This window comes from Engraulis encrasicolus, chromosome 9 (genome assembly GCF_034702125.1).
Source record: "Engraulis encrasicolus isolate BLACKSEA-1 chromosome 9, IST_EnEncr_1.0, whole genome shotgun sequence".
Classification (NCBI taxonomy): domain Eukaryota; kingdom Metazoa; phylum Chordata; class Actinopteri; order Clupeiformes; family Engraulidae; genus Engraulis; species Engraulis encrasicolus.
Window position 1 is genome coordinate 13,653,388 of NC_085865.1, and position 14,110 is coordinate 13,667,497.

The 14,110-nt window shown below is 40.5% G+C and overlaps 1 protein-coding gene across 3 annotated transcripts in view; it reads left to right on the top strand.

The window, feature by feature from the left end:
* Positions 1-1,999: 1,999 nt before the first annotated feature.
* Positions 2,000-14,110, top strand: part of LOC134455487 (zinc finger protein 678-like) — a 58,107-nt gene continuing 45,996 nt past the window's right edge. For 2 of the 3 annotated variants that reach the window (XM_063206564.1, XM_063206565.1), the window contains exons 1-7: positions 2,000-2,165; positions 5,409-5,537; positions 5,967-6,141; positions 8,953-9,055; positions 10,829-11,181; positions 12,582-12,864; positions 12,992-13,047. In XM_063206564.1, the coding sequence (XP_063062634.1) occupies positions 2,047-2,165; positions 5,409-5,537; positions 5,967-6,141; positions 8,953-9,055; positions 10,829-11,181; positions 12,582-12,864; positions 12,992-13,047 (1,218 nt within the window). In that variant the 5' untranslated portion in view covers positions 2,000-2,046. The remainder of the gene's footprint in view (positions 2,166-5,408; positions 5,538-5,966; positions 6,142-8,952; positions 9,056-10,828; positions 11,182-12,581; positions 12,865-12,991; positions 13,048-14,110) is intronic. The other variant, XM_063206563.1, reaches the window with a different exon arrangement.

Below are 14,110 nucleotides of genomic sequence, written 5' to 3' on the forward strand. Positions count from 1 at the left end.
CGCCTGAGGCAACGATTTTCGTGGGGAAGATGACCTGCATCTCGGTGGCATTGAACCACGCCCCCGTGCCTTATTTGGCTCGCTCAGCACGTGCGTCCTCAGTCCAATCGCAATGCTTTATTTTCCCCAGACGTTTAATCGCATTTAAGTGAAAGTGCCATGTATACACATCGCAAAATAACTCTTAATCCGATCTATTTAAATCGCATTTATTAAATCGGACTTAAAAACATCATGTACACGTAGCCAATGTCTCATTGATTAGTTTATGGAACTTACAGTTTGTCTGTTACGGTCCACGAAGACAATATCCACGTGAAAACGCAAACGCCTGCAAACCACTGTTTTGACAGAAATACAGTTCACCTGTCGCCTACTCTGTTTTCTTCCCAAAGCGGCATTTAAAAGTATTCCATGAAATCCAACATCAACGTCACTTCAAATAGGTGACAGCATCATGCACACACATGAAATAACACTTCAGCGAGGGGGGGACATCACTGCTCTCATATTAAAGTGAAAAGAGAATTTCACATTTTAGTTTATTTAATGTAGGCCTATGCAAAATTGCAAATAGCCTATTCATTGAAATGTTTCATTGTAATTCATTGTAATGTTTGCCTGTTTTTTATGTTTGTAATTATTTATTTTTTTTAAATAAAAAAATCGTGATTAAAAAAAAAAAATAGCCTAACAAAAATAGAGATTTTATGTTAAAAAAAATGTGATATGGGATGGACCGATGGCCCCCCTAAGCTAAATTCGCCTTAGGTCCCCACATTGCTAAATGTAGTGTAAGGGATTATTTTGAAAAGACAGTAACATGTAATCAGCAATGCATTACAGTTTTTCAGTAAATTGCCCAACACTGTTGAAATCCTATGGTACTTTTTCAAATCCAGGCTTATACAGTACATGGTAGGCTTATTGATAAATTGCCTTGACAGGTTATGAGGAGGCCAAGGGGGCGTTTGGGCAAAAAAGGTTCAGAACGGGCATAGACGGACGCATCTGTTGTCCGCCTGTCGGACTTGTTTTAAGGGAAACTGGTCTCCTATGGAGACTGTAAACATTTTTCCCCCTTTTTCCCTTTTCTTTTCTTTTATTTTCTTTTTTTTTCTTTTCTTTTCTTTCCTTTCCCTTTCTTTTCTTTGATTAGAGTAGTTTAGTATTCCAGACCTACACTCCATTTCAGAAGGTGGCGGTAATGCACACCAAACGTTGCTTGCCAATTGCCAATAAATAGCAAGAAGAAGAAGAAGAAGAAGAAGAAGAAGAAGAAGAAGAAGAAGAAGAAGAAGAAGTTGGAACACTTTTTTACGTTGTAAGGATCTGTGTAGTTCTTAGACCTTCTGTTTGGATTTGAGATGTTGCATCCCAAGGTGGCGAGAAGGACTTTGCACGCGCCACACACAAGTTTGGTTGCTAGTTGCTTCAGATTTTTTTTTGAGAAACGACACTACTCTGCTGTAGCCTACTGTAGCCATGGCTGTAGAGTCACACAAGCGAAAAGTGCCCGGCATCCGATGTTCGGCAATACACTGCAAGAATTACCAATCGACCAGCGATATGTCCCAATAGGCTACCTGTTTGTCATGGTTATCATGCCAAACTGTTTACTTGAGATGCCCAAGAAGTAAAAAAAAAACAAAAAAAAAACAAAAAAAAACATTGCCCACCCGTTCGATTGCGAGAGTTCAATTTTTTGGCCCTGGCTCATGGCCTATAGAAGCAGTTGTAGTAACAGATGAAGTAATAGTAAAACAGATCCAAAGAGGTGTAAAACCTTTAAAATATAAACACAATAATAATAATAATAATAATAATTTAAAAAACCCAACAATTCTGAGTCATTCAATATTTACACATACATCATAAATGCATGTTTTCGTGTGCAGAATGCGGATAGCAATCTCTTATTTTGAAAAACTATGGAACAACAGGAAGTCGCATAGAACGCTTCACCTCGCTGTTTCTCTTGATGTCTGTTAGATGCTGTGGCGTTTACATGCTGTTCAGTGAGTGTCCCAAATCCAAATAAAAAAAATGCCTCGAAAGTATTCCAAAAAGTTCTCGAAGCGAGAGACATGTTCTGCAATAAACTGCAAACGTTACCGGTCGACCAGCGATGTGTCCTTCTATCGGTTCCCAAAAGAACCACGAAGGTAATGTTGCTACTTCTGTTGTGTCATTTTTTTCTTAGGGCAATCCATGGGAGCTAGATCCGAAAGAGTTAAACATATCAGTTGGGGTTGGCTGTCAAACGGCTGTCGGTCAAAAAAATAGCTCACGAGGTTGGCTGTCATGCCCCTCCTCACAACACAGGTATTATATGTAAACAAAACAAAAAATCCACGTGTTTGCCATAGCATGAGGTGTCTCACGTTCAGTTTGTGTGTGAAATACACTACAGTACATTTGCATTTTCAAAGTTCTAAAGAATGTAAAAAGTGGCAAATGGACCAGTTGTGATGATTCTGTTTGTATGAGCTAGCTTTATTTCATTGAAATTCGAGATGTATCATTTTTATTTAACAGGGCTCTCAGTTTTGAAGTTTGGTTGGAGAGAGATTTTTTTCGGGGGGTGGGCATCGACCCTCTAGGTCAGTGGTTTTCAAAGAGGATCTACTGGGTCATTTCACGTGAAATCAGACACTTTGGGACCAGACCGAGACTGATTAAATCATATTGCCTTTTTAGTAACAAGGTAGCACCACAGAACTGCATTTGTGTGAATATACAGTAGACCTCCTTGGGTAGGACACTATACATTCAGCCTTGATTATCAGTCCGTGGAATGCATGGACTACAACAATCTTCAGATCCATCCTTCACTTTCCCCTTCAGACCTGATAGGCTTGTCATGGATCATAAGGATTAGGGCTGTCCCAAATGATTATTTTTCTCCCGATTAATCTATCAATTTTTTTTTTTTTAAATAGTCGATTAGTCAAACGATTAATTTTTCAAGTACTCTAGAACATCTGCCTTAGTTTTTGAAACCTGGCACCATGGACACACTGACCATTTTTGTTGCATATTCCGATAAACATGCTGTCATATGATATTGCTATGGTTACCATATTATTACAAGGTGATCTGTATTATGCTATATTTTTGAGTCCCATTATCTCTCAAGGCTGAATGTATAGTGTCATGCCCTCATATATAAACCTTTGCTAGTCTGTTTATCCCTTAATATTGGTGTCAGATTCTGGAGTTGCAGTTCTGGGGTGCTACCTTGCTACTAAAAAGGCACACCAAGTATGATTTAAATCTGTGTCGGTCGGGTCCCAAAGTGTCTGATTTCACGTGATATGACCCTTTCAATTCGACTTGGCTGGCCAATCCTGTACCCAACTGAGAAGACTTCAGTTGTGTTTAGTGGGAGTTAAAAGTTAAAATTAAATTTTGTTTATTATTTCTTTTTTAGTGTATTAAAAATATAATTTCTGTTTTTTTTCCACATACACAAATCTATTAGGGTAGAGAGGTTGGACTGCTTTGTTGCTTGTAGTGATGAAGAGCTTTGGCGTGGGTGTGTGACTGTAAAAGGAGCCGTACTGGGGTGCATTTCTCGAAACCGTTCCAACCGTTCCGATTGGAGGATAACGTGTAGTTTGCCGATGGAGTGTACTACCCTTCAAGAATGGAACCTAATCAACACAGCGTTCACTGGTGTTATCACTCATCCGAATCCAATAACCTGACCCCCTTATGGACTTGCTGAGGCTGAGCAGAGTGGCTAGGGTGGCTGTGGCCTGAATTTAATCAGTGATCATGTCACAGTTGTCTCTGGACAGTGTTTTGTGTTGATGTTATCTCTGGAAACTGTCAAGAATGACTGCAACTTCAAGATTCAAGATCAAGATTCTTTTTAGTAGTCCCGAAGGAAATTTGTCTTGGACATACTTGCACCTGGCAGTCATGGGTGAGCGGTGAGGGCGTCAGACTTGCATCCCAGAGGTTGCCGGTCCAACTCCCGACCCGCCAGGTTGGTGGGGGGAGTAATCAACCAGTGCTCTCCCCCATCCTCCTCCATGACTGAGGTACCCTGAGCATGGTACCGTCCCACCGCACTGCTCCCCATGGGCCGCCACTGAGGGCTGCCCCCTTGCACGGATGAGGCATAAATGCAATTTCGTTGCGTGCAGTGTGCAGTGTTCACTTGTGTGCTGTGGAGTGCTGTGTCACAATGACAATGGGAGTTGGAGTTTCCCAATGGGCTTTCACTTGCTTTCACTTTCACCTCTAGGGTCTTGCTATTTAGTTTAGTAGTAGGCCTATAGAGCATTGTTTGCCAACCTTTTTTGTCTTGCGTACCCCTTAAGCATCTTAGTTGTGCCATGAGTACCCCTAATTCATATACGATATCACTTTCTCTGTCCTGATGTGACTGCTCCATACATTTCTTATAATAATACAATTTTTTCAAGTACCCCCTGCAGTGTGCTTGCGTACCCCTAGTGGTACACGTACCCCTGGTTGGGAAACACTGCTATAGAGAACCATGGTTAACCTCTGGCGATTGTTTTAAGCATGACTGCAACTAGCACCTTTGTGGCCTATAACCTTCTCTACAGCTACCTCACTACTCCTCCTACACCTGCCCGAGTCTGCCATCAAGAACTGACCTGTCAAATTCCACAATTACCTCCTCCAAACACATGTATATCATAACCGTGATTAAATCACATTAAATTAAATCAAATCAAATGCATTTCACTCACAAAGCCCTGTTTCTTTGTGAAAAACATCCTTACATTGCAAAAATGAAGGTGTTTTTACTAGTTGTACAATCTTGCAGTGGTATGCCAAAACTATAGTAGACATATTAGGACTTATACATTTTCTGCAGTAATTGCAACAATACTGTACTAAGTCATCACATTAATGGGCAGGAGATTTAAAAATAAATAAATTATTTTTTTAAAATGTTTTCGCTCTTCATCTCTGAGGCTGGATCAAACCGCCTGGCCCTCTGGCCTTGTGTTTGACACCCCTGCTCTTTATACTGAAGAAGTTAAACCTCATTTACTGCAGGTCAGCCTCTTTGTGCCACATCTTTTTTTGTTTGCAATGCAGTGTCCCATCGAACTACCCAACAGGCTTGTACGAAATTCCGAATTGAGTGAATTTCAATTCAAAGTTGTGCCATAATACGAACACTAGGTGGTGTCATTACCTTGAATTAGTTCGAATTTAATCTACACCATCCATTGAAAGTACATAGAACACCACCACCTAGTGTTCATATTATGGCATTACTTTGAATGTGAAATTCTTTCAATTCGGAATTTCGTACAAGCCTGCTACCCAAGTTGCTAACTGGCTAGCAGCTACAGTTTCGAGAAACACACCAAATTGCTTTTGGTAACAAGTCTGTGTCTTTGTCCTCTATATTGTAGGTGTGCTAAGTGGGTCCAGAATCTACAGAATGCAGCCCTGAAGGGCATATCCTGGGAGCAATTACACGAGAGCTACTGGGTGTGCAGTGCCCACTTCGATGATCGCCAATTTAAAAACCAATGTGATGAGTATGTATGATTTAAAATGTCAAAGTAGTTTGCTGTCTAAAAGACAACACATTGACTAGAACTACTACACACACACAAACACAATGTGCAGTAATAACTAACATATTGGTACATGATTTTACATTCTCTGACACATTCACACACACACACACACACACACACACACACACACACACACACACACACACACACACACACACACACACACACACACACACACACACATGTACAGTATGTGCAGAAGAAAAAAAACTAACAAATGTGTGCTGTAAGAAGACAAACATACTGTTTCAGGCATGCACAATAAATTCACACACGTACACACACACACTGTGATACTTGGTAATATTTTAGTATGTGTTTAAATATCCTTCTTTGATATGGACAAATACCGGTAATTACAAATTGTTTCCAATCATCATCTTACAGACGGTGTGGCTTGAAATGGAATGCTGTGCCCACAATAATTGATGTCCCGAACCCAAAGTTGCCACGTACCCGTAAAGCACGGAAGACTCGCACCTGTCCACTCTCTGATGAGGAGGGCCACCATCAGGGTGGGGATCAGCGCCTGAAAACCAAGAGCAGGAGACTGCCAAGTCAGGTCAGCAGGCCGATTTTTTAAAATGAAAAATAAATAAATGCATGAACATAAAAAGGCCCACATTTTATACAGCTTTGTCAGACTGAAACATTTCAGATCACGGAAACTTAACTTGCAGATCGAGATGACACAAAAAGTGTACACAAATACATAAACACAGAAATGTGTTGAATGAGCCAAATTATAAATGGGGGTGGGGCAATCTGAACCTACATGGCCCCATGTGATTTACATAATTCCCCCCAAAACCTACAAACTGGTTGAACCATCCTCAGTAGAACCAACTTTTAACCCATTGATGCCTGATGCTGCATTTCGCAACTTTGGCCCTGGCGCCTGGAGCTGCATTACGCAACATTCAGGCTCATGAGATTTGAGACAACTTTATTAAAAATCTCTGTTTGTTTGAGATGAATGAACGCATTCTAATGAAAGATGAGGGTCTTAGCGTTTAAATGCAACTTAGTGCATATTTTTATGTGCTTCAGAAGCTGAGATATTTAGGTTTTTATTGGCTGAGGGCAGCTTTCCTTAAAAAGGGCTCAGGCATTCAGCACCCTTTTTTGCAGGTGCCTTAAGGTCAGATTAGACTTCAGCAACTGCGAGCGTGAAAAGTCGCGTGGGAGTGGCCACGAACCAATTTTGTATTCATGCATCTGCGAGCTCTGCGAGGTCCGAGGTCTCGTTGCCAGCCACATTTGAAATTGCGCGATTAGGCTACTTTCACTACATTGTAAGCACTGCGGTCATTATTAAGCAATGTTGCTTTCTATCCCGGTTAGCTAGGTATTTTCACACAAATTGCAAAGGTAATGCAGTGGTATCATTATTTGACATACCCAGTCTGTTTTCACGAGCAGAAAATGCAAGCATGTAAAGACAGTTGATTCTGCCGGTGTGTTTACATTCGGTGGAGGAACGGTAGTAAAACCGCAGGCATTGTGCCACGAGTGTTCAACTGATGCATTGTTTGTTACTTAGCTTAGCTTCGTGTATTTACACACATTTACACACAAGGCATTAATAAAGTTTTTAACAGAATACAGCTCTGCTCTCGCAAACTACTGGCATTGCGCTGCCACAAGAACAGAACAAGGAAGTAGCGAGACGACCAATCATAGTGCCTTTTTGTCTGCGTACTCCGCGTCCGTCCGACGGATAGTTAGAATTTTTTCGAGGCGCTAGACGACGGGCGCAGAGCCTCTGAGAGGGGGGCGTGGACTCGCATAGACAGAAAACGGACGGACGCAGATTCTATGCGAGCGAAGCATAAATCTAGCTTTAGGCGTCAATGGGTTAAGGGCCATTCTACGAAATGTGTGTCTTTTCCATGTCAAAATTCGTCAAAAATCAAGTTTTTTCATTTCTTTTTGAAACACTGAATGTAATATCACAGACATTTACCTATTTGAAAAAAGTATGGGCCATCTTAAAGCCTCTTAATGATGTACTTTTCCTTTAAACAAATGTATCGTCCTCAGTCCTGTTACCAAAATACATGGGGTATTTAAAGAAGAATTTTGGAAAGGAAGATGGACCATCATTTCTGCTTTCATCCTGTAATATCCTTTATTGAAAACAAAATGACTGTTGTTGTCTTGAAATAACCTGTACATTACTCCAAAATGAACATACATGAGTAAATGTTTCAGTAACAGGAATGAATTGATGATAACATGGTTTTGGTTACAGGACTGTGGGAATTGCAATGGGCATTTCAAGTAACAGGAATGAGTTTTGTTGTGCTTTGTTTTGGTTTGGTTTATTTATGGATATAGGAAGACAAAAAGGTATCCAAGGGATAACATGTAAAAGCGTAAACACTTATTTCCAACATGGTCCCTGGTTGACCAACATTAATGTTTTTTTTTAAAGTCAACAAAAAATCTGAGATATAATTTATGTAACAGGACTGAGTACCAAGAGTGACCACACTTAAAATAAAATATAGACAATTAGATATAGCCCAGATCGTCCGAGAACATGTGTTTACTCTTCCCATGTCCTTCAGAATGGCATAAGGAATGTACGGTAACTAACTTTTGAATACATTTTATAAAAAAAAAAATGTTGATTTCTTAGGACATACAATTTATAGCCATTTTAAAGCTATTTTTCATCATGGGACATAAAGCTATTTTTAAACCCTGGGACATAAAAGGTACTGATGTCATTGAATGGCCCTTAAGTCAATTGTTTGCGGCAACTGGCAAAGACTTACACATTGTTGTGGAGGAATGTTTGCCCACTGGAGTTTGTGCACAAGAACACAAAGGGTCACAAACTGATGGCTGGACACTGCCCTTCAAATACTTTTGAGCAGCACTGTATATCCTAAACGCATTTTCTTTTTGAAGCCATGTTTGAGAGTGCCTTTGCATATTAATTCAACCAAAATCCACAGTTACATCTCAAATTCCAGAAACATTCCCACATTTTCCTTACACAGACACAACTTTTTGTGTGTGTGGAGCTTTTGCTTCTTTTTGAAAATAAGCATTTTATGCCTTTTATGCACCTCTTTATTTCTTTCTTTATACAATTAACTACATGTATTTCTGTTATTATACTCCTATTTATGGATGAAATGGGCCATTTGAGATCTTTTTTTTTTTTAACTAATGTTTATATATGGCACTTTGAAAAACATTGATCTCAAATGGTGCAATTTGCCCATATGTTGGGCTGTAAAATAAAGAGTTATATGCAATGTGGGACATGTACACTATTCAAAATTTTGAAGCCCATCAATTAATCAATGAATTAATTATTTGTGTGTGGGCTGACCTTTGACCCTCTCTGTGTCTGAAGGAGAGTCTTGGAATGGGGAGTTCCACACAGCACAATGGGCTCGACACAGACTGCAGTCTTCAGGATTTCAAGGATGACTCTGGTGGAGAAATAAATGGATATGGTAACTAAACTCTTACTATTCAAGTCATTCACGGTTATGAGGGTATATTCACATTGGATGTGTTTTTCCCTCAGATACAGGTGTATGTTTTACATTATATTCCTATGATGTGGGATGTTTTTGAAAAATGCCTGAGTGCCTTTGGAGACGTTGCTGCCATTGTTTTCCGTCCTCCCACACTGGGTGGTTTTGAAGTTGAGAAAATTTCTGCTCAAATACTCAAATAAAAAGCACCTGACGTTGAATCCTTTTCAAACAATTGTCCAACCCAACGGCGAGTGTTAAGTTTTCAGACGAAAATTGACACCCAGTTGATACCACAAACACACTGTGATGGAATAGGCACCAATAGGATTGTGGGTGTGCGCTGACTGTCATGCCAATGAGTCCTGCTCTATGGTGTAGCTGTCAGAGCCCTAGTTTAGCATCCCAGAGGGTCTGCATTCAAGTTCTGGTGGGGCAGCTCTGCTCCCCTTTGCTACACATACAAAAAGTAATATTCATTGTCTCATCAAAAGGGGAGCTAATTTTGTCATCCTCAACATGATTAACGGCAATAGCACCTTCAAGTTGATTGCGAAAATGTGTCTTGTGCTCTCGAGCTAGCGGTGTCTTGGCAGAGTTTAAAACGTGTAGAGGGCCAAAATGCTCTGGTCGGGCATGTCCTGTTATTGAAAACTATCCAATGTGAACAGACCCCAGGTTGTTTTCATAGTACTACACTACTATAACTATAGTATACTATAGTATACTATACTATACTATACTATACTATAAACATAATGTTAATCTTCTATAGAGCCACAATAGAGTCTGTTCTCCGTTATGGGATCACCAGCTGGTTTGGCAATCTCACAGTTAAACACAGGGCAGAAATCTCAAGACTTATTAAAAATGCAGGTAAGATTATGGGGGTAATGCCCCCCCTTAACCCGCAGGAGCTCTTTGAGCAGGCCACTATCAGTCAGGCGAATGCCATTGTAGCGGATGGTGATCATGCACTAAACGGAGAATACATCTTTCTGAACTCTGGGAGGAGGTTCAGACTCCCTTGGTGCAAATATAATCGTTTTAAAAATTCCTTTATACCCCATTCAATCAAGCTACTGAATAAACAGGGAATAAGAGAGATTGAGTGGGACAAAATGGACCTCTGTAGCTAGTGTTGGTACTGTTGGTGGGGAGGGAAACTGGTAAAAGCTGGGAGGGGGATATGTAAACATGTGTTTACTATTTATCTTTATTTTATTTTTTTTATGTAATCTATGGAATGGATGTAACCTAGTTATTTATTGCAGGGTGAAGGTGTGGTTGGTTGTAGGAGTGTGTGTGTGTGTGTGTGTGTGTGTGTGGGCGGGGGGGGGGGGGGGGGGGGTACTGAGCTGTGTGTGTGTGTGTGTGTGTGTGTGTATGGGGGGGGGTTCACTGTGTGTGTGTGTGTGTGTGTGGGGGGGGTATGGACTGGATGGGTCAGGGGCAGTGGGTTAGGACATCCAGTGCTTCTGAGCATGTAGGCCTACACTGTTTTCTTCTATTGTTTTTACTGTTGTTTGTTTTTCTGTGTTGGTGTCACGTGTCCTATGTGTTCTATGTGTTTTTTATGATGCTGCAACCTCCCTGTCTCCAAAGCAAATGTCTCCTTCGTGGAGACTGATAAAGAAACCTAACCTAACCTAACCTACTATGATGACATAACACAGTCTTATGTAGCACATTGCGATTTCATCATTGCCATTGTTGCTAATTCAAGTAATTTTGCTCATTTATTTTTAGCAGAGAGTCAAGAGGATGTTTTTGTTGGAGTCCCGGCGATGGATGAAGTCCCATTGGATAGCACAAATGCCAGAGACGGACTTGTTCACCAGTCGTCCAAAAGACAAACTCCTGTGGTGGATCAAAGTCTCACACCACCAGACCGCCTCCCTCCCTATGCTGCTGACATCATGGCATTGTCTGATATTTTCCAATCAGAGCTCCTATTTGTCATTAAGGAATTAATCAACACAGCACAATTGGAGATCGCCAAAGTTGTAATATCATGTGGCGAAAGGAATGTCTCCATGACAACAGAAGACAGCAACAACACCAAACTTCTGCCTACACGAGAAGACCAGAAAAATGACATGGTAAGTTATGGTGGTATTATGATTCAAGGAAAGTTAACATTAACATTGTCTGTTAACATTGTACCAATTTTGACGAGAAATACCGGTTATCATTGTCCTGGCGCCTTTACAAAGGATGTTGCAGGCAGCATAACATTCACCACGGCATCTCCTGACTTTTTCATTGTTTGTCACTTTTTAGGGTGAAATTGTGGCACAGATTTGAAATCACAAATCAGTATCACAAAGTTATGTAGCGAGGATCATTTCATTGCCATTTGCCAAATAAAAGTTTATATGGAGTTAGGGTAATGATGCTTCTGAATCACTCTCATACAAATCTAAAAACGGTGGTGAGCATGCTCCAATCCACCTGCCTTGCTTGAGGGCACTTCGGCCATGAAGGTGATGGGAGGGTGGGATTAAAACCGCAACCCTCTGATCTAAAGGTGTCCAAAAGTCATGCTGCCCATTCACAAATATTACCTTTTTTTTAATAATACTTACCGGTAGAACCACCATCAAATTCTAAAAGTTTGTTATGCCTGGGAAAATTGGACTTTTCATACATGAAAAGGGGGATATGCTCCATGTCTGCCATTTTGAATATTAGTTTATTACTTAGTAAATATTCTGGAAAAGATCAAATCTGGCAACTATGCAGCACCTTTTCAATGAGCAGCATGGTTGCAATGTCTACCCTGGCCCCCATCCTACACAGTGCACCTTTTAAGGCCACCTGCCGTGAATAATTTCACATAAAAGCTCTAAGTTGTTTGCTGTGTTACCATACACGATTCACACAACAACACAAAGTGCGCGTTTTGTTTTATACTTGTTGCAGAGCTATGGAAGCGCTATGCATAATACAGTAGGCATCATCTTGGGGACAGATAGCCAAATAGGCTCGAAGTGCTCCAAAAATTCCACTATTATTTGATCCACAGTGACCTGGACCTTGTGGCATCCTCACTCACCTAGATGCTGTTTTTCACATGTATATCTGCAAACTTGTCACTATTCGGCGATTTAATCCCAAAATAATCGCGCGTGAGGGACGTGTATGTGAATGTCCCACTCCAAACAAACTAAATAAACCACTGGTTTACTAAATAAATCACTGTCTCAGGTCTCTGCTGTCATTTTTACTGTTTGGCCTTAGTTTGTCACCTTTTTCAACCCTCTTGAGTTTGCAGGTATGCGACGTGATAGGCCATGTTGGCACTAGTCTTCCAGCCCACTGTGCCGTGTGCACTCAAGCGGACTGTATGGTCTTGTCTTCTGTCATTTAACTGTTATGGTATTTTTATATCCTGTAGTTTGAAGAATACATCACACATTGGTCTCAGCCCATATAAGTTGGCCAGAAATGGTCACAACTGCTTTTTCCCCAGCTAATATTTCTTCAACTTTCTTTTCAGATTCTCATTTCCTCCATACTGGAAATGTTTGGACGTGAGACTATACGCAAGCTCAGCAGAATTTTTACAGAGTGCTGTGCAGCTTTGCAAAAGGAGTGCAAGCAAACTAAGCAGGAGAACAACAGCCTGAAGAGGAGGCTTAAGAATATGCAGAAAATGCCTAAGAAGAAGGTTAATATCAAGGAGCGGCCCTTAGCACTACGAAAGGCCAATTCTTCCTCAAGGTGTACCCAAAAAGATTCACATTTGACGGCACCAGCAGCACCCTCAACACCATCAACAGGTAATATTTACATTATGTGTGGATGTATTGTATGTATACATGCCTACATGTTTGTCATCATTTTGCCTTGTTCTGGGTGGAAATAGCTGTGTTAATGTCGACTTTTTATGATTAATTCTGCTCTCAGGCCTGCCGCCCCTTACCTCACCTCTGCTGATGTCAGCGGCCACCTTTCAGAAAGATGTAAGGTCACATACACTTGCAACTTACAAGACAAGACATACGGCACATTGTACATATTCAAATGACCCCTTACTGCAAATGTAACTTTTTCAGCTGCATATAATGATGCTCCCGCCACCATACTGAAAAGTGGAGATATAATCAAAAATGGGGTTCATTTTGCCAATCTAAAAATAATGGGGTTTCTGTAAAAAATATATATATATTGCTGCACCTTTGAGGTTTGCGGAAAAGCATTCATATGCTTCGCGGAAAAGCATTCATATGCTTCACAGAATTACTGCTAAATGCTCTGTAGACCAAAGTTGAAACAAAAGTTGAATTGTTTTGGGTAACACACAATGTCATGTTTGGAGGAGAATTGGAGAACCACACCTTCACCAAAACCGCATCTCCACTTTGGAGTGTGCTGGCGGGAACATCATTATTTGCGGCTACCTTGGTGCCTCAGGCCCTTGTCACTTTGCTTTTATCAGTGGGACAATGAACTCAGAAGTTTATTGAGATATTTTACAGAAAAAAACGTGACGTAGTCTGTCACACAGTTGAAAAACACAAGAGGATGGGTGCTGAAATGGGAAAATAACTCAATCTTTAAAAGCAAATCGAGTTTAGAATGGCTTCATAATAATGAAATACACATTCTGGAATAGCCCAGTCAAAGCCCTGACAAAAATACAATTGAGATTATATGGCATGAAGTCAAGAAAGCTATTCACTCCAGACATCCCAGAAACCTTGCTGAAGAGGGTCAGTTTTCTAAAGAAGAGGGAGACAAGATACATCCAGATTGTTTTGATAATCTATTCTGCAACTACAGGAAATGCCTGGTTAAGGTTATTGCGATTAACTGAGGGTTAAAACCTATTGAATGCAAGGGTGTACTTACTTATGCATTGCTGTCCTGTGAATGTTCTTATTGCCAATAATAATATGATAACATGTAAATGTTTGGGTGGAATTAGTTAAAGCAGACTCTGGTTGTTCCTTCTTGTGATTTCCGGGAAGATCAGACCATGTTTTATGACCAATTTTGACAGACATGTAAGAAATGTCAAAGGGT